The sequence below is a fragment of the Terrapene carolina genome, unplaced genomic scaffold (genome assembly GCF_002925995.2).
Source record: "Terrapene carolina triunguis isolate 2854851 unplaced genomic scaffold, T_m_triunguis-2.0 Scaffold212, whole genome shotgun sequence".
NCBI lineage: Eukaryota > Metazoa > Chordata > Testudines > Emydidae > Terrapene > Terrapene triunguis.
The window spans coordinates 5,700,919-5,726,946 of record NW_020664563.1 but is presented as its reverse complement, the minus strand read 5'-3'; the positions used below and the strand labels follow the sequence as shown (position 1 = coordinate 5,726,946).

The 26,028-nt window shown below is 48.7% G+C and overlaps 1 protein-coding gene across 1 annotated transcript; it reads left to right on the top strand.

Moving 5' to 3' along the window:
* Window positions 1-1,959: 1,959 nt before the first annotated feature.
* LOC112107383 (dimethylaniline monooxygenase [N-oxide-forming] 4-like) lies at window positions 1,960-25,532 on the top strand. Its single transcript, XM_026656140.1, has 9 exons — window positions 1,960-2,065; window positions 9,797-9,934; window positions 11,355-11,534; window positions 12,081-12,243; window positions 13,587-13,732; window positions 14,773-14,990; window positions 17,688-18,040; window positions 18,489-18,561; window positions 24,360-25,532. The coding sequence occupies exons 2-9, from the start codon at window positions 9,803-9,805 to the stop codon at window positions 24,787-24,789; spliced, it is 1,695 nt and encodes a 564-aa protein (XP_026511925.1). The 5' UTR covers window positions 1,960-2,065; window positions 9,797-9,802; the 3' UTR covers window positions 24,790-25,532.
* The last annotated feature ends 496 nt before the right edge of the window (window positions 25,533-26,028 follow it).

Below are 26,028 nucleotides of genomic sequence, written 5' to 3'. Positions count from 1 at the left end.
TAAGCTTTGTAATGATACCTTACAAGAGACCTTTTGCATGAAGCATATTCCAGTTACATTATATTCATACGCATCAGCATACGTTCATACAATCATATAGAATGCAACGTCACACACCTCACAGGGAAAAATCCTTGGTTATTTGCTTTTGAGGCCGGGCTAGTTAACTGGCAGACTCATCCATATGGCAATGATGATTGCTCCTGTCTGTGGCTGTGCTGCTCTTTCTGGAAGTCTTGGGTGCTGAAGATCGTGTGCAGTTGGCTCAGTTCTGTTCCTTTATTAACAATCTCTTTAAAGTAATAAACACGTCAGCTCTTCCAGAGGGTTTGCTTTGAATTTATTGAGTTGGTTGCCTTGCCAGTTCTTATGTGTGTTTGCTTTGTGTGAGAACGGATGGTCCAGGGGCTAGGCTGGGATTTGGGAAACCCAGACTCAATTCCCTCCTCTGCTTGGGTTCAAGTCCTTCCTCAGACTTCCTGTGTGACCTTGGGAAGCCTCTCTCTGCCTCAGTTCCCCATCTGTACAATGGAGATAATAACACTTCCTGGCCTCATAGTGGCTTGGGGAGGAAAATACAGGGAAGACTGTGAAGTGCTCAGATGCTACAGCAATGGATGTCATTTAAGTACCTTAGATAGATTACTACAGGCTGTAGCATTAGCCCTTGGAACTTGTGGGTTCTTTGTTTTGTTTTGGCTGCCGTAGACAACCCCTCATAATTTAGACAAGATTGTCATTTAGGGTATGTATACCCGGGAAGGTGTCATCATGCTTTTTGCATTGTCATCGCTATATTGATCCCAGGATATGAGAGAGACAAAGCGGGGGAGGTAATATCTTTTATTGCACCAGCTTCTATTGGTGAAAGAGACAAGCTTTCAAGCAACATGGAGCTCTTCTCTGTGTAACTCGAAAGCATGTCTCTATCACCACCAGAAACTGGTGCAATAAAAGATATTAGCTCACACCTACCTTATCTTAGTGGTGCTTTAACATGTGTTAGCTCCTATAGTTGTAAGTTCTAGTGTGGACAATACATAAATGTTTGTGGCGTTGTGACCAAAAATTCAAGGGTGTACGTCCCTGGATGGCTACGTTTCAGCTGTCAAGTGGAGTGTATTTGTGGAGAGGAGCCACACCAAGTGGGAATGACCCAGCCAGAATTCCTCTAAACCACAGTCTTTTTTCATAGGGGTGCAGTCTATAAATTTTCCTTCCTCTCACCCTCACCCTGATGCAGGTTTGCTGGCCAGTATAGATGGAGGTGGGGCCACGGGCCTTCTCTCACCCCAGCTGCAAGGGAGTGAGGGCATGCACATTGTGACTTCACTTTTCCCTTCCCCCAGCCACAATCTGGCCTTAAATATTTTGCAGACCCAAGCAACCACCTGATCTGCCTGCATGGCTCAGTCGTCTTGGTTACTATGGTTAGCCATTCAGAATTAGTGCATTTTTCTTTTTTTCTTGAGAGCGAATAGGAATGCATTTGAATTTCAATGCTACACAGATGTGGGGAGGGCAGGGCCAGTGCTACTATTTAGGCCAACTAGGCGGTTGCCTAGGGCACCAAGATTTAGGGGCGCCAAAAAGTGCTTTTTTTTTTTTTAATTTTTCTTTTAACAGCGGCCGCTGCGCTGGGAGGGAGAGGGAGTCTGAGCCGCCGGCAGGCAGCCCAGGGGTTCCCCTGGGTCAGCGCACCGCCGGCAGCCCAGGGGTTCCTCTGGGTCAGAGCTGCCGCACGGATCCCCGGGCCGGGGGGTGGGGAGCTGCTGCAGGGGGGCGCATCAGGGCGGGGGGGGGGGGCCCGCCGGGGGGGGGGGGGCCCCGGGGGGGGGGGGGGGGGGGCGCTGCCGCGGGGCGGGGGGGGGGCGCAAGGTGGAAGTGCGAAACTTCCTTGCACCAGCCCTGGGGGAGGGAGGGTGTAAAGGTCAATGGAGCTGAGGAATGAGAGTGAGCTGTAACCGTCTGGACTTTACTCTCTCATGTAATCTGTAACCAGACAAACTTCACCCAAAACCCAGTCGAATCCAAAACAAAAAAGACACCACATTGAACCAGAAAGGTGAGTTTCTTTACTTAGAGTCCTTATTCCCGACTGCATTTTTCATGCTTTCAACAATCAATCTGCAAACTTGGCGTGTGTCCAGAACCCCAGGGAGGACTGTGATTGGCAAGTGTGAAAGAAAGGTATGATAGGGAAATGTTATGCCTTTGTTTGAAAACTACTTGTTGCACACATACAGAGCAGCATTTCTGTATTAATTCCATCATGTGCTGAAAGCACACATCCAGAAGCGTACTTTTTGCTATGACTTTGGATAAATGTAAGTAGCCTTTTTTCTTTTTCTTCTTCTTTGTTACAGCTTCTGTTCATAAAAGAGAGACAAGACGGGTGAGGCAGTATCTTTTATTGCAGCAAGTTTTGTACGTGGCAGGGACAAGCTTTCGAGCTTCATGGAGCACTTCTGCAGGGCACTTATATTCTTAAAATGACATTTACTGATATAGTTTATAATACATATGTGTGTAGCTAAAGTTGTATACAAAATATGGAGTAAAATAAGTCCCATTTTCAAAAGTGACTCAGACACTTAGGAGCCCAAGTTCCATTGACTTTCAATCAGATTTAGGCTCCTAAGTACCTACATTCATTTTGAAAATGGGACTCAGTAAAATTGTTCAAAGTGGCCATAGTTCCTATGAAACAAGAAGTAATTAAAATTGTAGGTAGTTTTCCTTTATGTGCTCCATTTTTTTTTAAATTGGCTTTCTAACTTTCTGGATAGAAAAGTAATAAACTTCCTCCTGAATTTTCTCATGATGTCTCAGATTGGGGAATTTGCTTACCAAGCATCAAATAAATCATTCTACTTCTTATCTCCCTCCAACTGTTGATTGAACTAACCAATTGGTTTGACACCTGGGAAGCTTACAATAGGGTATGAGACTTTGTCTTTTACTGAGTATTTGGAAAGTGCTGGATTACAGATATTTATTTGCTACGTAAGCAAAAATTACCCATTTTAAATGTTTTTGCCCCCACAAGGTCTTTTGCTTATTGCTTTATTGGGTGCCTTAACAGAAACCCAAACAATTGAGAACATGGAAATGTACAGTTTTATTTCATCTTAACTCTGAATTTCCTGGGTTTCTAATGTTTGGGGCTTTTTTGTAATAATGGCAATATTCTTGCCATGTTACTTAATCTTTAAATCACTGATACATTCTCTCATCCTTTGCCGCGGCTTAACAGTTTTATTGCCTGGCCTTCACTTAAAGGTCTCTAGGATGGAGCAGTCCAGCACTGGGTCAGTATGGCACTATGTGAGTCCTTACTTTAAAGACACATCCTTAGCCATACTCACGCAGCAGCACAAAGCAGCCTTAAACCTGGCTTAAAGGGTCAGGGGCTGATTCCTCCAGCATTGGGGAACCTCCAGTAGTGCAGGTGGTAGCAGCTCCAGTGCTGTCCCTAGTACCATGGAGCAGAGGGTGTGGCTATGGTAAACAGGAGGGGCTATCCCCTGCCAATCAGTACAGCTCCTTGGGGCTATGAGTAGGCTTTGGGACACTTTATTTAAATAATGGTTTATTGGATATGGGATTTTTTTTTAAATGAACAAATTAAAAAATCCAGCCGCATGATGGGAAGAGGCTTTGGGACTACAAGGCTAATAAAAAAGCCAGGCTGTTGCAACCAGGGGCCCTCCACTTCCTGTGCTTTGCACTTTCCTCCACTTCCTTGTACCTGTGTACACCAGCATTCAACTCTCTCGGCCTAAGGCAAGGCATTATGCTGCAGGAACAGCATCGGGGAACCCCACAAAGGCTTGCTGGTGGCCCACCAGGTGAGAAACACTGTGCTATGGGGTGTAGTCCTAGCAGAAAATTAATAACTGGGTTTAATGAGAGCTGCAGTGAACTGCACCTGCTGGAGGAAAAGTGCTCAGCTACTCAAATAACTCCATCCTGCACAAATCGCTGCAGACGCAGTCAATGAAGCTCCAGTAAGAAGCATTATGGTATCAGAAGCTCTCCATTTGCTGACCATACCATGAGGGCAGAGATAAGACGAGTCCCTATGTTTGGATTCAGTCTGCCCAAATGTCAGGGGTTTGGTTTGGCCTGTTATAGAGAGGAGTTACCCACCAAGGTCTGATTCAGATCCAAACTCCAGGCAGATTCAGGTGCAGGAGTGCAGTTTATTCCCATCTCAACACAGCAGCACAATTTCTATCATCTTCTGACCCCTGCCTTTTCCAATTAACCCTTTCCCAAGCCACAGTTGTCTTCTCTTGATGTCTTCATGATTTAATTGTTTACACACACGGCTGATTAAACTTGTTAAACTCGGTCACTAGTAAACCCCAGAATGCCATCTGAGACAATTCTCTCTTGGCACCTTCACCGTAAATTCCAGTTTCTCTCTGGTTATCAAGTGAAAAACTTGAAAGGGCGAAGGAATTCCCTTTCCCTGACTCTGTAAGTACAAATTATTAATGAAACTATCTCAACAAAGGCAAATGAGAAGGATCAAATGTGAATCCACAGGATGAAAAAGAAATAATCAGAACCCCACATTTTCAGGAACACTGAGGTCCACAGATCCCATTGGCAATCAGGACACTTCTATGTAGTCACGTGACCTTTTCAGCCTGTTTCACCTTGATCTTCCAGGTGCCTGATGGAAAGCTGTATTTATACAGTGCCCCATCAGTGTAGAATCTGAGCACCTCGCAATCTTTGATGTATTCATCCTCACAATACCCTGGGAGGTATTGTGTTCTGTTCTCCCCACTGTACAGAGGGGGAACTGACACACAGAGTGACTAAGGGAGGTACCCAAGGTCACACAGGAAGCCTATATTAGAACAGAAACTTGAACTCAGGTCTCCTAAGTCCTAGGCTAGCAACCTAACCACTGAGCTGTTCTTCCTCTCTGCTACTTTTGTCTTTTGCATCTCACTCCTACTATGTTCCCCGTTCTTCTGGACTGAAACGAGGGCAGGTGCTTATGTTGTTAACTTGCAGGCCTTTGCATGAGGGTCCCTGAGGAGTCCTCTCTCCTCAGACAGAAAACTGTGTAAATTGTCCAAGACAAGCCAGTTCTTAAAAACAAGTTTTATGTAAAGAGTTACAAGCATGGGAACAAACAGAGAACAAACAAATTTAAACGCTCAACACTGCTCAGGGTTGCCTGGCCCCAAGGCCCCCCCAGGATGGCCTACTGCCAGGGGCAGTTACAGGAACCCTTTCATTCTCTTATAAGCAAAGATCCTTCTGTGCCCCACGTTGGTAACCGCTGACAGTCTGTCCTTGCTGGCTTCCTGCTGTGTGAGTGTGTCTTGTTTTAAGTGGAAAAGATGCCCTGCTATTCCAGTCGGAATCCATTATCCTATTGCCTAATATAGGTGTCCTGGTTAGCTAACGACCTCCTATTGTCAAGGCAGGCAAATGGCATTCCAGGAGATTACAGCCTACTCCACGGTAATAGTTTGAGAGCTAGATGATATCCCAGTTACAGGGCTGGCTGCCGCTCTTTCACCTTTCTGGTCTCTCCGAGTGCGTCCCCTCAGGCACCAGGCTTCCTGCGTTCACCACTCCTGGGGTGGAATCAGCCGTTTCACCCACTCTTGAGACTGGGCACTGGGCTACAGCACCCTTTGTGACAACCACGTTTACCCAACAGGACCGACTAGGTTCAGCACCCGGGGTCCTTTCCTTTGGGAATCTGTGACCAGTGGTGCGTACAGTCAGAGTGTCAGCTTCACCCAAAGCATTGTCTGTTTTGGAGCAGGAATAAAGCCCCGAGAGAAAAAGGATTGAAAACAGCCTACACACGTCCATCTTGGCAGTCGATCCTACCCATGTGGTGGATGGTAACTAGGGTTACCATATGTCTGGATTTTCTCGGACATGTCTGGCTTTTTGGTCCTCCAATCCCCATCCGGGAGGAATTTCCAAAAAGCGGGACATGTCCGGGAAAATAGGGAGGCATGGTAAGGGGACCGCCTCCTCCCCGGGCTCCAACTTTCCTGGCTCCCGCCGCTCTCCCCAGCGCAGCAGCAGCCGGAGCCCGGGAGGAGGTGGGTGCGAGCTCGGATGCCGCCGCCAGCCGGCGCCGCTCAGCCAGGGCCGGGGCCAGTGCCCCGGGGCCCGAGCCGAGCTGGAGTCACTAGGGCCTGGTCCGGGGGTGCTCGGCCAGGGCCGGGGCCGGTGCCGCTCAGCCGGAACCGGGGCCGGCGCCCCAGGGCCTGAGCCGAGCCGGGCCGAAGACGCCGGGGCCAGAGCCTCTTGGCCGGCCGCCGGAGGGAGCTGCTCGGCCGGGGGGGCCAGACTGGGCCGTGCCTCCTCGCGCCCTCCCCCCCGCCGCCCCAGCTTACCTGCTGCTTGCCTGCCTGCCTGTTTCAGGCTTCCCATGAACATTTGATTCGCGGGAAGCAGGGGAGGGGCAGGAGCAGAGGGGCAGAGCGTCCAGGGGAGGGGGCGGAGTTGGGACGGAGACTTTGGGGGAATGGGCAGAGTTGGGGCGGGGAAGAGGCGGAGTTGGGGCGGGGGCGGGGCCCCTTGGAGTGTCCTCTTTTTCCAGGACTGCAATATGGTAACCCTATGGAAACCTAATGTTGGGCTGCCAGCCCCCTACTGGAACTTAGTGAGTTAGTGAGACTTTGTCCGGCCCTCTCCCCCACTAGAAGAAAGGAGAAGGGCCAAAGAGGACTCAGAATCCTGAGACTGATAGTCCCCAGGGCCACTGGGGAAGAGGCTCGTTCTCCAAATCAGCCAACTTGACAGGGTGGGCAGGCCAAAGAGTGAGTCAATAGCCTGGGTCCCCTCCTTGTGAGCTGGGGCTGCCAGAGCAGAGCAGAGCCAAGGAGATAGCAGCAGCTGGAGCTTGGCTGGAGACAGCAGCAGCAGCACTGAGCTGGCGGTGGGGAGGGGGGGGAACAGAGCTGGGCTGGAGGCAGAAATAAGCTAGAGAGGGAGCTGGAGCAGCCCGGAGCCAGGAGCTGGGGCAGCGCAGACCAGCCACACCGAGGGTGAGCCAGGGCTGAGCTGCAGTGGGAGCCAGGGGGCCAGAGCCGGAGAGCGGCTGCCGTCTGGGCCACAAGTAACACTGGAGCAGAGAGAGATGAGCAGCTGAGGAGGGCAAGGGAGGACCCTGGGCAGTGAGGGCCCAGCAGAGGGAGATGTCACCAGACAAGAGGCCTTGAGGCCGGAGTTGGAGGGGGGACATGACCCTGGACGGAAGGGGCCGACGCTGGGGAGAAGGATCTCATTAGAGCCTGAGGGCGTGTATCCACCACCAGAGCAGTGTCTGACCTGTGGTATCACCACAGTACTGCCAGGGCCTGGTAGGGAGGCCTGGGAGGTGTGAGGAACAGGCTGTGAACTTTCCTTATATCTCGGACACTGCTGTTCATGGTGTTCTCCTTGCCCATGGGGGTGGGGAGTGGGGCTTCTTCCTTTAACCGTTTCCATTCTTCCAGTTGCTCTTTAATTAATTGTATTTGGTTTAAACTTAGAGCAGTGCTCAATGTGTTAGGAAAGCAGCCGGTGAGGAGAGAGCACCCCGGCATGGGGACACCCTAGCCCCTGTCCTGATTGACCACGACACGATTGGAGGTCGAGCCCCACAGGAATTCTGGGCCCAGCCTTGTCGGGGTTACAAGGACTCTGCCCACAGGAGAGGGGAAGGGGAGCCCTCAACGTCAGCAGGCCTCTGGGTGAAGGGAGTGGGAGGGAGGACTCAGATCCTTTTGCTAGCCCATTTCACCGGGGTAGTGCAGAAACCAGGAAAGTTCCCCACAATAGCGGGACCATTCCCACGGTTACACTAGGCAGGCTTCACTTCCTCAGGCACCCCTCAGTGGGTAACTGGCTCTCAGCCGGATTCTCCCAAACAACTACTGCTCCACCTCTGGAGAGAAAGTTCCTTTGGTCTTCTGTACTCGTGACCCCTTTCCTTTCATGGTCCCAACCAGTTCTATAGGTTGCCAGAAGGCAGAATCTTCAAAGCTAATAGTTTGGGCATTGATTCTGAAAGCCCTTAATTGTTTGCTGAGGGGTGGCTTATCCTGAGCCATTCTTGCTCTTTCTGCTTGTCTTTTCTAACAGGCCCCTATTAGACTAGCCCACTATTGTCCTACAGTGACCCTCCAAATAACCAGGTCAACCTACAACATTCATAAACTATTGCAGAGCAGTTGCAAACTGTCACTGGATCTTAATGGCCATGTCTCACCCCAATGGTTACTTCATCCCCCGAGATGGTGGCTGGGTCTGAAAGAGCCTGGGAAGGGTTTCCTCCACAAAAGAGCTTCCACCCCTTTGCCTTTCGCACAAGTCCTCAAACATAATTTTAGCAATTGGCCATATGGGGCGAAATTCTGGCCCCATTGAAATCAATGGGACTTTTGCTTTTGACTGCAGTGGGACCAGGATTTCATCCATAAATCTTAGTTTGCTGCTGAGCCCACTTAACGGATTCAAGAAACTGACTTCAGGCAAGCCAGACTTGAACATTTTGGCGAGGGTTTAAAAGACACCAGTGCCTGGTGCTGCTGAAAAGCAGGGATGTTAAGATAACCACAGTTGTTGGTCACAGATGGGCATTGCCCTTAATCCTAAAGACATTCTCCCTGCCAGGGCCGGCCTTAGGGGTGGGCCCCCTGGGCCCACGGCGCCGTGGTCAGGGGGATGCCATGCAGCAGTACAGAGGTACACACTGCTGGCTGGCAGGGGAGCACCACAAACTCGCGAAGGCGACGCATGTGGGGGGTGCCCAGATTTCTCCCTGCTTCCGCCCCGCGGAATGGAGAGGGGGGATGAGTGGTGACACAGATACTGCTCTCCCCACTCCACAGATTGCTCCATGCCCCTCCCTAGGGGTCTGTGAAGAGGGGGAGAGTGAAGAGCAACATCAAGCACTCCATGCATCCAGGTCACTTCCCCACCTGGAATGTGCTGTGAAGCGAGCATCGGGAGCTGCTGCCCTCCCCTTACGCAGCCCCAGTGGGGAAAGTAGCCTGTATTCAGAGAGCCCTGACGCTGCTCCTCGCTCACAGCCCCTTAGGGGGACACAGAGGAGCAGCATTTGAGGGGGGAGCGAGCAGCAATGCCAGCCACTCTGTGCATCCAGGTCGGTTTCCCCACATGGGCGCAGGGGTTAGGGGCACGGCGGGGGGGGGCGAAGGGGTTAGGGGTACAGAAGGAACAGTGCAGCACAAAGTAAGGGTGGCAGTACACCATATACCATGCCACCCTTATTTCTCCGCTGCTGCTGACAGTGGCACTGCCTTCAGAGCTAGGCGCCCAGCCAGCAGCCACCACTCTTCAGCCGCCCAGCCAGTTCTTAATTTGTGCAGGGGCTTGCTGGGGCTGAGTCCCGGCACCTCTTTCAATACAAATAAAGCACTGAGGGAGGCAGCGGGGGCTTGAGGGGTGGGGAACCTGTGAGGGTCAGGGGGATGAGGAGCCCACAGGGGCATGGTGCAATGGGGCGGAGCACCATGCCCATGGGGGCCAGGAACACCAAAATACAAGTTCACCCAGGGTGCCATTTTCCCTAAGGCCGGCCCTACTTCCTGCCCTGAAAAATCCCTGTTATTGCAGCAGCCCAGCAATACAAATTTTAACATACGTATTAACCTTTGTCCTTTACTGGGCTGCAGAAATTCCAACTACTTCATCATTTATTTCCCTGCCATACTCCAGCTTAAGCTCTTACAGTGCGAGGCATTGAAGGAGTTCCAGAGAGCAACTGTGACACCAACTTGACTCTCTCCTGATACAGGAAAGCATGGTCCAGAGGGTGGCAATCATTGGAGCTGGGGCCAGTGGACTGGCCTCCATCAAGTGCTGTCTGGATGAGGGGCTGGAGCCCACCTGCTTTGAGCAAAGTCATGACATCGGGGGCCTCTGGAGGTTCACAGTGAGTGGGATTTCCTTATCCAGTGACTTTTAACAAGGTGTTTATTTTGGACCAGGCTATGTGTTGCTATGAATATTACCATAGTTTACATTCGCAGCCAAGGAAGAGACTGTACCCATGGACCTAGGCACATTTTCAGACTAGACTTGGGCTTTCCTTTCTGACTTCACGGAGAGAAGGAGATGGAACGACATGAGCCATAGTCTCTGGCATACACATATCTACTATTCCCCAGTAAAGTCAGTACTTACATTGAAGCAATGCTCCAGAGTCTGGAAATCAGGTGTATCCAGTCCCTCAATAACACCATTATAGAGACAGGGATATGAGGAGATTGAGGGCTTGTCTACATGGGGAAATTGACCAGAGTAGCTACTGCAGAAAAAATACTGTGACAGACCCAGACCAGTGGGGTACAGGAGTCTGGTAGAGGGCAAATATATTGGTCACTGGATGAGTAGTTTTCTGTTCCCTGAGTGACCAGAGAAGGGGCTGCACTAGAGTAATCAGGAACCTGCTAGAACCAGTTAAGGCAGGCAGGCTAATTAGGACACCTGGAGCCAATTAAGAAGAAGCTGCTAGAATCAATTAAGACAGGCTAATCAGGGCACCTGGGTTTTAAAAGGAGCTCACTTCAGTTTGTGGTGCGAGTGTGAGGAGCTGGGAGCAAGAGGCGCAAGGAGCCGAGAGTGAGAGGGTGTGCTGCTGGAGGACTGAGGAGACCAAGCGTTATCAGACACCAGGAGGAAGGTCCTGTGGTGAGAATAAGGAAGGTGTCTGGAGGAGGCCATGGGGAAGTAGCCCAGGGAGTTGTAGCTGTCATGCAGCTGTTACAGGAGGCACTATAGACAGCTGCAGTCCACAGGGCCCTGGGCTGGAACTCAGAGTAGATTGCGGGCCCGGGTTCCCCCCAAACCTCCCAATTGCCCTGGACTGTGGGTTCTTCCAGAGGGGAAGGTCTCTGGGCTGTTCCCCAACCCACGTGGTGAATCTCTGAGGCAAGAAAATCCGCCAATAAGCGCAGGACCCACCAAGATAGAGGAGGAACTTTGTCACAATACATTCTGGAATAGCTCCCCATGTGGACACACTTACTCTGGAATAAGCATGTCTGGTTTGTTTTTGTTGTTGGGTTGTTTTTTTTCTGTGTTATCTGAATCCGCTTTGGAAGTGGATTAAGCTAAACCAGGAAAGGCACTCTTCTTCCAAAATAAGAGAACAGCTATAGCCCTTTAAATTTACCTTATTCTGGAATAACTTCCCAGTGTAGACAAGTCCTGAGGTGGTAGCATGGAACCCATGTGTCTGTTCTGTGTACCAGTGGGCTGTTTAACCCTGCTCTGATGAACCAAGTCAAGTAAATCCCTCTCGGTCAGTCATTTTTTTGAAAACATGGTTGCATATTTTGCATTTGACACAGGAAGCTGGGAGGATCAGTGTCTACAGATCGGTGATAACCAACTCCTCCAAGGAGATGATGTGTTTCAGCGACTTCCCCTTCCCAGAGGATTTCCCCAACTACATGAACCACTTCAGACTCCTGGAGTATTTCAGAATGTACGCCGAGCGCTTCAGCCTTCTCAGATACATACGCTTCGAGGTAAGAAGGGAGTCAAAAGTTTGTGTGTGTGCGGCGCTGCAGTTGACACGTCAGGCCTTCAGGTCTGGCCAACCTACGTTTGGTGCAGGACCCAAAGAGGTGTGGGGACAAAGACGGCTTAACATTTAATGTCACCTTTGTGCTCTCCCAATCCTGGAGTTAGCCAGGCTGGCAGTCTGACCCCCACTGCTAGTGAAAGGAGACTCAAGGCTGCCCTAATATATGGTGGCTGGTGACAGGTCACACCCCTCAGCTACCCTTTTCAGCTACTTAGCATTACTGTCTTGGTGCAAAGGGGTTGGAGCAGGGGTCTTGCATACTTACAGAAGAAAGAAATGTCTGTATCTCCAGGCTTACCCAAGCACTGAGGCCCAGATCCTCAAAGGTCTGTAGATGCCTAACTCCCAGTGGAGTTCATAACTCCCAGTGGGATTTAGGAACCGAAGTATCTTCGGGGATCTGGGTCTAACCGTTCACACACGGAACCGATTTCCCGAAAAGAACAATCCATAATGATGTTTTGATTTTCATGTGGTTTCCTGTAAGACCACAGTTCACAGTGTAAGGAAATGCCCAGATTTCTCCACCACTGGCCAGTGGGATGTTTTCACTGAGACTGATGGGACGGTTGAGTCGGCCGTTTTTGACGCTGTTATGGTTTGCAGTGGCCATTATGCAGAGCCCCATTTACCACTGGATTCTTTCCCTGGTAAGTCCTGCATTTACGGCTGAACGTATTAAAGAAAGCCGCACGGCGTGTGGGGTGAAATTCAGCCCTGGCAAAGCCGTCTGTGGCGGGATGAATTCCAGCATTAGTGAATAAGGTGAATTCACATATGGACTGGAATACGGCTCCCTGTTTGCTTCCCTACAGTGCCCTGCCTGTGTCCTTCTGATCTGCCTAGAAGAGATGGTCTCTGTAGTAAGAGGGTATTTTATTCCTAATGTCCTTTCAGCCCTTGCCTCGCTAATGAGGCTGCCAATGAGGTTATTAATTAGCCCCAGCTGTGAGGGTGGTTTAATGTGATGCAGGTAAAGCACAAACTGAAACTGACTGCCTGAGGGGTCACTGGTATGACATAGCAGAGTAGAGCTAATACACAACTTCCCAGATCTACAGGGAGAAAGCGTATAGCTTTGCAACTAAGGAGAAAATCAGTCTGACCCATTTTCCGTGAGTTTTCTGCCATGCCTCACTTTGGGAAGCCCCACCCTTAGAATCCATGGGGGGGAAGATTTCATAGCCCCCTAAAAGAAAAGGCAATTGGCCGCACCTTCTCTCATGACAAGATGAAAATCTAGAGGGCCAAATCCTCAGCTGGTGTAAATTGGTGTAGCTATTGAAGTCAATGGAGCTATGATGATTTATATCAGCTGAGGACCTAGCACAGAATTTGCAAAATATTCTGAAGGATGATGATGGAAAGCACTAATATATAAGAAAAACAATGAGGAGTCCGGTGGCACCTTAAAGACTAACAAATTTATTTGGGCATAGGCTTTCGTGGGTAAAAAAACCCACTTCCATCTGAAGAAGTGGGGTTTTTTACCCACGAAAGCCTATGCCCAAATAAATCTGTTAGTCTTTAAGGTTCCACCGGACTCCTTGTTGTTTTTGTGGATACAGATTAACACGGCTACCCCCTGATACTAATATGTAAGCTAAGACAATTCATTGTTGTTATTTGTATATATTCCATGATCTCTGCAAACCCCCAGGCCTGAGTTGAACCTACTCCACACTAGAGGAGCATGAGGAAAATGAAACATTGATGTCAACATATTAGCAACTCCAGATTTAAAAAGGTGGCATTGTCTTGGCATAGGAATAAAAACCAATGGGCCCAGAGGATAGGATATTGGATCCTCTCAGAGTACTCAGGGCTCCACACATCACCCAGTGAAGTCAAGACTCCTATTGATTTGAAGTGGGAAGACTAAAGTAATTCAACAGGGATTAAGGGTCAAAAACAATGCTGTCCAGACAGAACTGTCTCAATGGAACAAGCACATTTATCTAATGGCAGGAGATGCTCCCTGCTTTTTTCACAGGTATAGAAAATTGCTTTAGAGGCCAGTACCTCCACAGCTGGGAATACAAAGACTCTGCCAGTTTCCAAGGGAAGAGAGTCCTTGTGCTCGGTGTTGGGAATTCTGGAGGAGATATCGCTGTGGAGATCAGTCGGGTGGCTGCTCAGGTACAGCTCTGGGATGGTGTAGAGATTTGGAGTCTGAGTTTCTCATGCACACACAGCGTCACTTTGGGGTGGCTATAATAATAGTCCAACGGACCACAAGCAAAGGCATATCAAATCCTGGGGAGCACCAGCCATGCTGATCGTGGTTTCTCGCTCAACACTATAACTACAATATCTACTGTTACTACTTGTATAGTGAATTGCCCCAAGTACACATGCCACCCTTTTGAAAGCGGAACGTATGCAATTGGCAAAGAATTCTAAGTAGATCAGAGGTTCCTGGACAGAAAGCACCTGTTCCTGTGACCACCAACCATCCCCTCCCTGCCAGTTTTCTTCCTTTAATTCCATCATCCGTTTTTGTCCTATCTCACACTGGTCTCCACCTACCCAGTTCCATCTCCAAAGTAGCTTTGCTGTTTCCAGATCAGCCACATGCAACCTGGCACCTTCAGGTCCTAGATGTACCCCAGAATCCTTTGCGTAGGCTGCCAAGGAGTCTTCTTTGAAAGAAATGGAAAGCGGGATGTTGAAAAGGTTTCACTGATAGTCCTGCACTCATGAGCAGGACCTGGGACTATTCTCCCACCTATCCCCCAAGTCAGGAAACATAGCTAGTATCCTGAGGTCTTCAAAAACCCTAATTACTGCCCATGGAAAGTGCCTCAGGAAGGATGCCAGACGATATTAGAATGGCATGAACAAACTAGTAGCCGAGGACATACCGAGATTAGGTATTGCCAAGTGCACAGAGGTTCAGATCAAGAGCTATAAAAAGATACATTTCAATTTCCTGGACTGTTTTGCAAGTCAGTTCAGCAGATAAATTGGTGGTTTTGCAGCCACTAGGAGTCAGAGAGAGACACTGTGAACTGACTTGTTCATCTGGATCCTGGTTCCTTGCCCCAACCTCCTTATCTTGGGATATTCTGGTTAGCTCTCTACCCTTCCACGCTGAAGGCCTCCTAGCAAACATGCAAGATATGATTTGACAGTGAACAAAAAAAGGAACCCAGATTCCCAGGCAATAAATTTCTCAGGCCTCAATTATTTTCCAGGTGTTTCTCAGCACCAGAAGTGGCACGTGGGTGATTAGTCGTATTTCAGACCATGGCTTCCCTCTTGACATGATGCTCACCACTCGCTTTCACAACTGTCTCGAAAACTTCCTCCCATCAGCCCTCATGAGACGGCTAAGACTGAAGAAGTTCAATACATGGTTTGACCATGCAAATTATGGCTTGATTCCTCAGAAAAGGTGCTTTCTTTGTTTTCTGTGTAAATCTCCCGTTTAATTTGGGGAATAGTTACAGATTAGCAAAGCCCTACGTTGCCTTGCTCATAGGCAGTTCTAGTTTAGGGATTAACATCTATCTGCCAATGGTGGCAATTTTTCACGTTTGTTTCCATGTCATACTTTTGTGTGAATCGATCCTTACCAGTAAGATTGACAGCTGCCCCTTTTGGAGAACAGTGTAACAGACTGGATCTATAATTTAAGGACCTAGAATATTACCCTACAGAAGGCAGGAGACTGGATAGCTCAGGAGTATAGCTAGGTGAATTTTTTTATGCAAACAGTTTTTTCCACTGCAAAAATGCAGATTTGGGTCAACTGAAACTATTCATTAATTTGGGTCAAATTTGACAAAAGTTTAGGACAAAAAATTAAAAAAAATTTTTTGGAAAAATCAAAATGTTTTTGTTTTGGTAATTTCAAATTGAAATTTTTCCACTTTTTGGAAAGTGGTTTTCTTTTGGAATTTATGTAGATTTAATTTTAAAAGAACATTAAAAAACATTTAAACCCTCCCAAACTAAAAACAAAATGAAAACAATTGTTTCAGGTTGAACAAAACGTTTTGTTCAATCCAAAACTATGTTTCAGGGCTGTTTTGGGATGAGGTTTGTTTTGTTGAGGGGGAAAAAATTTTGTTTCAGCTCAACCTGAAACAATTTTTTTCCCCAATTTTTCTATTCAACCTCCAAACTGAAAAATGAGTGATTTGCTCAGCCCTACTCAGGAGGCTGACAAAGACCCTTTAGCATCTAGGTGACTGGTTCAAATTCAGCCTAGGTCAGTGACAGGAACTTAGGATCACTACGTTCTGATCGCTGTTTGGTTGTCTACATGACATGAGTTCCTACATGACATGAGCTCAGCTTTCCACTCAAAGAAACATTACTATTGACAAGAAAAACACCATTGTAAGGCTAGATTCTCCTTTGCACAGCCTGAGCAGCATGAAGAAGTTGGAACCTGACTACACCTGGCCAGCTGACTCTCAGTGGGTATGAAGCCAGCACAGCCAGCTTCTCCACTGACCATCCTACCCACAACTCAGGGTGGGTTGGGGGTTGGGCATAGGTGAAAGTAAGCCAGTACGCCCCAGTGCGGTGTACCGGCAAGAGCCGGTGCGCTGTACTGGAGCGCATCGGCTTCCCCTGGTGGCAATTTAAAGGGCCTGGGGCTCCCAGCAGTGGCTGGAGCCCCAGGCCCTTTAAATTGCCGCCAGAGCCCTGCTGCTGGAGCCCTGGGGAAGCAGCGGCGGGGCTCGGGTGGCAATTTAAAGGGCCCAGGGCGCCTGCCGCAGCTACCGCCCCGGGCCTTTTAAATCGTCCCCAGAGCCCTGGGGTAGCAGCGGTGGAGCTCTGGCAGCTATTTAAAGGATCTGGGGCTGCGGCAGCCACTACTGCCCCAGCCCTTAAAATAGCCGCCGGAGACCCGCCGCCGCCTCCCCAGGGTTCCGGCAGCAGGGCTCCAGGGACAATTTAAAGGGTCCGGGGCTCGGTAGCCTCTACCGCCCCAGGCCCTTTAAATCGTCCCCGGAGCCTGCTGGAGCCATGGGGTAGCAGCGGCGGCGGGGCTCAGGCGGCGATTTAAAGAGCCAGGGGCTCAGCCACCGCTACCGCCCCAGGCCCTTTAACTTGACGCCGGAGCACCGCCGCCACTATCCCAGGGCTCCGGCAGCAGGGCTCTGGGGATGATTTAAAGGGCCCAGGGTGGTAGCGGCAGCTGGAGCCCAGGGCCCTTTAAATCATTGCCCAAGCCACCGGCTGCCGCTGCTACCCTGGGGCTCCGGCAGCGTGGCTCGGGTGGCGATTTAAAGGGCTCGGGGCTCCGGCTGCCGCTACTGCAGCGGAGCCCTGGGCCCTTTAAAGCTCTGCCAGAAGCCAGGGCCCCTCCGATGGTTATTTAAAGTGCCCAGGGCTCCGCTGTGGTAGCAGCACCTGGAGCCCTGGGCCCTTTAAATCACCCCTGGGGCTCCCAGCCGCCTCTGCAGTTGGTAGCTCCGGGGGTGATTTAAAGGGCCCGGGGCTCCCAGCTGCTGCTACCACAGCCCCAGCCCCGGGCCCTTTAAATCCTGATTTAAAGAGCCCGGGGATTTAAAGGCCCCGCCTCTTCTGGTAGAGGCCACGCCCCCTCCTAAGGACTCTGGAGTACCGGTAAATCCTTTAAGTTACTTTCACCCCTGGGGTTGGGTGGAGTACAGCTCTGTTCCTCCTGGCCCAGTTGCAGTGTGGTGCCTAGGGATCAGACCCAGCTGTCATAAATTAGGCTGCTCTAACTTATGCCACAGCGCCTTGAGGATCAGGAAGCTATACCAGCCCCAACCGTTCTCCGTCTTCTTCTACATGAAGTACACCTTGGGGCAAGAGAGAATCTAGCCGACAAATGGTAGTCCCAGCTGGTATTGGACAGACAGCTCTGGATTCTGACTGCTTCTGCTTATCCACAGAACAGGGCAAGCTCCCTCCACATTTCCCCATCTACACACCTCACCCCTGAGCACCTACGTGCTCCATGTCTGGTCTTCCCCCATTAGCTCTTCCACACCTCACAATTCATTGTAGTATAGCCAGAATTCCAGCTCTGCTTTGGTTCTTTATCACACCCCATGTCAGAGCAAATACTGCACTCAATCTCTCGCTCTCCCTTCCTTCTATGTGCCAGTCCAAACCTAAGCTTAATTGTGAATGATGAGCTGCCAAGCTGCATCCTCTGCGGTGCTGTTGTGGTAAAACCAAATGTGGAGGAGTTTATGGAAAGCTCAGCTGTCTTTGAAGATGGGACCGTAGAGGAGAACATCGACATGGTGGTCTTTGCTACCGGATACACTTTCTCTTTTCCCTTCCTTGAAGAGTCTGTTCGCAACATCTGCAGAAGCAAGTACGCCCTTTACAAATACATCTTCCCACCCCCTCTGGAGAAGCCGACGCTGGCTGTCCTAGGCCTTATAGAGCTAACAGGCTCCATCATGGCAGGAACAGAACTCCAGGCTCGTTGGGCCACAAGGGTCTTTAAAGGTAGGCAGACATACACACGCTAGCTTTGATCTAGCTGGTGTGCTAAAAATAGCAGTATAACCACGGTCGCGTGATCTGGCCACCTGTGTACAGTCTCAGCTAGCCCCTCCCACCACCCGTGTTGCCATTAGTAGAATGTGAGTCACACAGCCAACATGACCCTAGACAGAGCGTAATTCCCCAAAGAATTAACACACTAGCTTCTCTGCGACATATGACTTGGAGCCTCAGCTGTGTAAACTCACCTAGCTCTGCTTGTTTCAGTGGAGTGGTGTTGATTTGCACCAGCTGAGGATTTGGCCTTTAATACTTAGATCAGCTCTTGCTAAATATGTCCAGCCTCTGATGTAATCAGTGAAGGAGCTCATAGTGGACTGACTGGTTTGAGGACTTCGGGATCATCTGTGCAAAGAACTAGTATGTTCTCTCGTTTCTCTTATGTTCCCAGGGTTGAATCAGCTCCCTCCTGCCAGCAGGCTGATGGCTGAAGTTGCTAAGAAGCAGCAGCATCTAATTAAACAGTACGAAATGCTACTTATTCTATTCCATATTCAGGGCATGGTGCTCCAGTCAGTAATATCGCTGCTGAACAGGGGAAGGTAGCCCCTCTATCTATCCGTGTCACCAGAGACTCTGAGTGCCTCACAGTATGTTGCTGTATTTATCCTCACCACAATGCTGTGGGGCAAGGCAATGCTGTTATCCCCATTTTACTGATGGGGAAACTGAGGCACCTCAGCTAGACCTTTCAGGAAGTGAAGAGCCTAAATACCTTTGAGGATCTGGGCCCTAGAAACCAAGTGACTTGCCCAAAGTCACATGGAAAGTCTGTAGAGGAGCAGGGACTCAGGTCTCTCAAGTTCTAGACTAACACTCTAACCACTGTACCATCCTTCCACTGACTCACTAGCTAGATTAATAGACTTTTTTACTGCAATTTTTTCCCTATCTGTTTGGGTTTTGGCTTTTAATTCTCCTTCTGTGGAACCAAACAGGTGACGAAGAGAGTCAGGGGAAACTCTTCTAACAGAGGCTATGTCTCCACTGCAGTCCAAGGTGTGATTACAGGACATGTAGACATACCGTGTTAGCTGTAATCTGCTGCAGCAGCACAGGTTAGCCTCCCAAGTAGGTATCCAGGGTGCCAGGTTGGCTTGTACAGACTGCACTGAAGCCCATGCTGCCGCAGTTTGACTGCTACTGGTACCAGCTCCACACATCCTGCACTGACGCCTCCGATTGCAAGGAGACATATGCATTTCTATGGCTAACAAGACCCTAGAATGCCATTAACCAACGCTCCTGAATAGAGGGGGGTTGGACTCGCAAGAGTTCATTTGAAACATTTATTTTGTTTCATTCATGCCCTCTTCCAAGTTTTTGAAACTGAATGAAACTGAGTTTCACACAGATTCAAAACCACCCAGAAATGGCACCAGTTTGACACAACAGCACTCAAAATAGATCCATTTCTACTGGGAACCAGATCCGAGTGAGCTCAAAGGGATCACAAACTTTTTGACAAACTTGGACCAAGTCTCGAGTTGCAACAGAACAAAACCAGGTGAGCTTTGCACATTTTGGGATTTATTTGATCCAGCTCTAACCCTGAAGTTAATGTTTTCCTCTAGAGCAGTGGCACCATCTTGTGGCTAAAAAGAAATGGCAGCTGTTTCCTGTGCCTGGATTCCCCTTCTTCCTAGTTCAGGAGAAACAGGAGTGAGAGTCAACCACTGATTATAAAACTGAAAGAGTTCTGATTGCAGGCCTGTCTGATGAGGCTGCTGGTAGAACAGTGTGTGCAGCATTCTACACTAGTGCCTGTTAAAACGATGCCTGCCAGGATTGCAGGGGGATCCTCTGGCAATTATAACACTGCATACAAAGTGTCCCTCTAGTAACCACACCTTAGTTCTGGGGGGGATCCCATCAGCTGACCCCATTTAAGTTCCAAGGGAATTTCCTTTCATGACCATGCTGGTCCTCGTGCTTTTCTGGCTATGTTGCAATTCTCACTGCTTCCCTCTCCCCCTGAATCCAGCTCAGGGAGAACGTGGCAGGGAAGACATGACAACAAAAATCTTCTCATGGGCTTAAAGCATGGGCAGCAGGTATAATAGGCCAGGGGAAGCTAAGCCTCCCCAAACAGGATGTGGTGCGCCTCCCTCTGGAGGCATGCCGCTAGCCTGCTGCCTTTGGAGCGCTGTGACCGAAAGGGCGCCCGGGCCACGGCCCCACCCACGCTCCACCTGAGGTCCTACTCCCATATCCCACTCTTACCCCATTGCCCTGTCCACATTGCTCCTCTTCCCATCCCTCCCGCCTGCCTTTTGTGCCTCTTCTCCCCTACCCCCATGGCCCCTCCACCCACCGTTCATGCTTCTTTGCCCCTGAGAGGCAGAGAGGCATGGGGAAAGGAGACTCTCAGGGGAGTGGGAGGATAGAGGCACAAGCAGTGAGGGAAGGGGGGGCTTGAAGGAGGGGGTAGAAAGACACGAGTGGCAGGGGGAGGGGCTTGGAGAAGAGGGGCTGAGCAGGAGCGGGGCCTTGGGTGGAGTGTGGGTGGGACCTTGGCAGGAGGATGCTGAGTGGGGCCGAGCCTCAGGGCGGAGCAGGAGGTGGAGCCACGGTCTGGGCACCGGTAGCCCACCCAGTTCTAGGGAGCTTCCGGCACTCAGGCCCAGCCTCCCCAAATCCGGGAGTCATGCGCCACCCATGGCTTAGAGAGAACCATAAAATATGGAACTATCCAGGACCCTGAGAATGATCTTTAAAGGTCCATTTGCTTGGGCATTGTAGACTTTTATCTATGACCTTCAAAACCCATCATCTCAACAATTGTCTCCCCTTCACAAGGACTGAGGCTTTGTCTTCACTACAAAAAAAAAGGTGTGTTCTTAACTCAAGCAAGAGCTAACTCAAGGCAAAACCCTAGTGAAGATAAAAACAATATTAGAAATGGAAAAGGTACAGAGAAGGGCAACAAAAATGATCAGTTTCCATCTGAGGAGAGATTAATAAGACTGGGACTTTTCAACTTGGAAAAGAGATGACTAAGGGGGAATATGATAGAGGTCTATAAAATCATGACTGATGTGGAGAAAGTGATAAGGAAGTGTTATTATTCCTTCTCATAACACAAGAACCATGGTCATCCAATGAAATTAATAGGTTTAAAACAAACAAAAGGAAGTATTTCTTCACACAATGCACAGTCAACCTGTGGAACTTGTTGCCAGGGGATGTTGTGAAGGCCAAAACTATAACAGGATTCAAAAAATAATTAGATAAGTTCCTGAATGGTAGGTCCATCGGTGGCTATTAGACATGCTGTGGGTGTCTTAACCTCTGACTGCCAGAAGCTGAGAGTGGACGACAGGGGATGGATCATTTGATGATTGCCTGTTCTGTTCATTCCCTCTGAAGCACCTGGCAATGGCCATTGTCAGAAGGCAGGATACTGTGCTAGATGGACCATTGGTCTGACCCAGTAAAGCCTTTATGTTCTTATAAGGAAGTTTGTAGTTTTCACATGAGTTAGCAGGTCGAGCTATACTTAAAACCTAGACTTTAATTCGACCTGCTGCCACAGGTGAAAACTAAAACCTGCCTTGTCCTCACTAGCATTTCCCCTCAAGTTAGAGTGTGACTTCACGGCAGAGTTAGTTGCATTGGAGTTACTCTTTTCAAGTTAGCCTGGCTTGAGTGAGAGCAGCCACACTGACATAACCCACCAGCTGCTGTCTCCACATTGGCTCTGTGCTCAGGCATTGTAACCCCCCTTCTGGGGCACCCCTGATCTCCAAAGGCAGTGGAGGGCTCGGTTCCTCCCTCCTTGGGAATTCTTTGACACACACCGCTTTGGGACCAATGGGATCTGTTTCCTGATGAATGGTGTCTCCACCTATTGGCTGAGGGTTCAGGTGGCCACACTGCTAGGACCTCTAGGAATAAGCTAACTAGTGTAGTAACTATGCCCAGATAAGAATGACAACTATTCATTTCCTGGAACAGGAAAAGGGGGAATTAAGGAAGGAGAGGAGAACAGGAGAGACACTTCGGAATGGCCCTAAAATGGATCCCTGACCTGTGTTACAACAATGGCCATTCCCAAAGTCTCTGTGGTTCGCACAGCGTGGTTGGAGATCAATGGGCAGGCTGGCATCGCTGTGGGCAATTTCACAGTTGGCTGGTTGGTGTCCCAAGCGAATCAAGCCACGGCTGATTTCCGGCCTCCAGTGCAGGATGGGCCTGTGGGCGATGTGATCTTCCAGCTCTTAGAGTTGCCATAGCTTCTGGGTGTTCAGGCTTCCTGGAACAGTGCAGGGCCTCTGAGTCAGCTTCAGGCTTCTGACCAGGAGAGTCAGAAAATGGCTTCTCCTGCATGCAGCCAAAGAGAATACATCCCTTCCCCCCTCCCCCACCTCCCCTCCCCCGCACAGGTGCTCCATTTCCGAAGTCACACAGGGGCCAGTCCGGCATGTCCATGACTGGTCCCTCCAACACAAGCCAGTAGGAAGGCAGCCTCAGTCTCCACACTGTGCTGCTCCCTGTGCTGCTGCAGCCCTAGACTGGCAGAAGCTACACCCATACATGGCACAGTGAGTTCTGGGAACATATCCCATGATTCTTTGTGCTGCAGTAAGCTGAGCTGCTCTGTGAATTGTGGGAAGGCACTGGACTATCGGCATTCGAGGGAAGCTAGCCTGCATCCACACCACAGAGTAGTTGTGTTAGCAGATGGCAAGTTGTACCAAGGTGAGTTTGTCTATAGGGACTAACCAACTCAAGTTAAAAGCATCATCGCACTTTCTGCACGAGTGGGACTCAAGTGAGGAGCAACACTCGAGTAATAACTCAAGTGAACTTTGCAATGAAGACAAGCACTTCACTAACTCCAATGAGCTAACACACCTCTTTTTTTTTATATCATGACAACAAGGCCTAATGCAGAAAGAGTGAGGATGTGTTCCAAATCCCAGTGACTGTCACACCTACTCATGATCTCATTACATGGGCGCTGGTTCAAATTAAGATCAAGTTAGTGATCGAGACAAAAAAATCACCTAACTAATGGCTGATGGTGAACTCTTGTGAGATGAGTAGATGATCTCAGTCTAGCTCTTAATGAACTGGTGACAAATGACCTGAGCAGATCAAAGCAGGCAGACGGAGGTGGGAGGATATGGTCCCTTATCTTTTTAACTCTCCTCAGAGGGGAACTCTCTTAACTTTCATAGCCCTTCTCTGGATCTTTTTTATTTCTGCTGCTCCCTTTTTCAGACAGGGTGGCCAAAACTGAACCAAGATTGTTAGGGTTCCCTCCCACTCTGAACTCTGGGGTACAGATGTGGGGACCCACATGAAAGACCTCCTAAGCTTATTTCTACCAGCTTAGGTTAAAAACTTTCCAAAGGCACAAATTCTTCCTTGTCCTTGAATGGTATTGCTGCCACCACCAAGTGAGTTAGACAAAGATTCAGGAAAAGGACCACTTGGAGTTCCTGTTTCCCCAAAATATCTCCCCAAGCCCCTTTACTCTCTTTCCTGGGGAGGCTTGAGAATAATATACCAACCAAATAGGTAAACAAGGTGAGCACAGACCAGACCCTTGGGTTTTTAGGACACTAAAAACCAATCGGGTTCTTAAAAGCAGAACTTTATTATAAAGAAAAAAGTAAAAGAAGCACCTCTGTAAAATCAGGATGGAAGGTAATTTTACAGGGTAATAAGATTTAAAACACAGAGGATTCCCCTCTAGGCAAAACTTTAAAGTTACAAAAACAGGAATAAACCTCCCTCTTAGCATAGGGAAAATTCACAAGCTAAAACAAAAGAGACTCTAACGCCATTCCTTGCTTACTTACAATTTTTGTAATCTTAGATGCTCATTTCAGGTAGGGGTTTAGGAGAGGTTTTTTTCCTGCCCTGATTCCTCTCTGGCCAGGAGAGAACAACAAAAAGAGCACAAACAAAAACCTCCCCCCACAGATTTGAAAGGATCTTCTTCCCTTATTGGTCCTTTTGGTCAGATGCCAACCAGGTTATTTGAGCTTCTTAACCCCTTACAGGTAAAGGAGGGATTTTATGCTACCCTTAGCTGTATGTTTATGACAAAGATGAAGGGCATAACATTGATGTATATGATGGCATTATGTTTTCAGTGTTATTTATAGCCATGTCTTCAATGGTTTGTATATCTGACCATTTGCTCTGCACAGAGCTTAGTATGAATCAGGGAAATGGGAAGGAGTTTCAGTCATGCATTTTGGGTTTACACAGAAATACAATAACCTCTTTGTTTTATTTCCTAATGAAGGGGTCTTTCCAACAAGGAGAGCAAAATCAAGATGAGTTACATTGGCTACATGGATGAAATTGCATCATGTGTTGGTGTAAAACCCAACGTGCTGCTGCTGTTCCTGAAGGATCCCAAGCTGGCCCTGGAAGTTTTCTTTGGCCCATGCACCCCTTGCCAGTATCGCCTGGCTGGACCAGGAAAATGGGTAGGAGCCAGAAACACCATCCTGACCCAGTGGCACCGGGCTCTGAAGCCCCTGAGAACTCGAGTCATCAATGATTCTTCCAATCACTCTTTGGTTTTCCACTGGCTTACAATTCTTGGCCTTCCTGCACTCCTTTGTGCTGGTTTACTTATTTGTAAATATTCCCCTCAACTGTGGTTCCCCAGGGTAAGATTAGGTGCTATTCCCATACGTAAAATGGGCTTCATGAAAGGAGGGCTCTGAGTAGCTGGTGAAGGTTCTAAGCTGTGCTGCTAGAAGACAATAACTTCAATGTCTGGAACCATTCATAATTCCAAAAAAATTCAGACTCTTCCAGCCCAGCTCATCCCAATCAGATTGACACCGGAAACCACCCCTGGCCTTGGCACTTTGAGAATACACACACTCACTCTCCAGCTAATATGAAGTTGGTCCTGAGGTCAACTGCTGGCTGAGGAAGCCCTGACAATGCAGAGCCAGAGAGAGCAACAGAGACTATAGGGATTACCAACTCAATCAATGCCTCAGATTATTACAATTGAGATGTCAGATGTTTCATTTGTCTTTCACCATTGACCCTGCTTGTTTACTGATTACATATTGTTTGTCTTGGATTATGAAAATAGACTAGTCAGCTTCTCTTTTATACAGAGAGAAGTTGTATAGATAAGTTTCTAATCACTTTCATTTTCTGATTCTTTCCCATTGTGTGTTTGCTACCAGGTGTAGTGCTTACCTTAGCCAATGAGCCACACTCCCTGGTGCCCTGCACCTTATGTAGTTATTTCCAACAAATAATTATCTTGTCTCATACCCCACTCAATGTCAACCTGGGTTTGATTTACCGCAAAGGCAATGGAACCTTCTGAATTGGTTTTGTACTGGACATGGAATTTGTGCTGCAGCAGAATTTTGGTGGCATTTATAGACAGTCCATTATGTCAATATGGGCAGCCACAAACCATGATACATATTGTTGAGGACTGCCAAATGACTCAATTTCCTGGAGGTCTTTGTGCCTTGAACATCGTCAATAAGAACACTGTGGCTTGGTTTGATCAGATTCCATACGCAAAAATAAATAAATAAAATAAATTTCCAACAATACAAACAGGATGCAACTCTTTAGCATTCTGATGTTAGTAGCATTTTACACTCATTTGGACAGAGGCAGGACTAAGAATTATCTAGACCATCCCTGACAGGTGTTTGTCTAATCTGTTCTTAAAAACCTCCAGTGGTGGAAATTCCATTACCTCCTTAGGTAATTTATTTCAGTGCTAAAATCACCCTGACAGTTAAGAAGTTTTTCCTAATGTCCAACCTAAACCTTCCTTGCTGCATTTTAAGCCCATTACTTCTTGTCCTGACTTCAGTGGTTAAGGAAAACAATTTATCAACCTCCTCTTTATGACAACCTTTTACATACTTGAAGACTAATATGTCCCTCCTCCGTCTTCTCTTCTCCAGACTAAACAAGCT

What these genes read in the sequence shown, in the direction of transcription:
- LOC112107383 (XM_026656140.1), top strand. Translation starts at nt 9,803, where the DNA reads ATGGTCCAGAGGGTGGCAATCATTGGAGCTGGGGCCAGTGGACTGGCC. An exon ending in TCAGATACATACGCTTCGAG is followed by an intron (nt 11,535 to 12,080) that starts GTAAGAAGGGAG and finishes GTTTCCTGTAAG; the next exon opens with ACCACAGTTCACAGTGTAAG. An exon ending in CAGCAGCATCTAATTAAACA is followed by an intron (nt 18,562 to 24,359) that starts GTACGAAATGCT and finishes TTCCTAATGAAG; the next exon opens with GGGTCTTTCCAACAAGGAGA.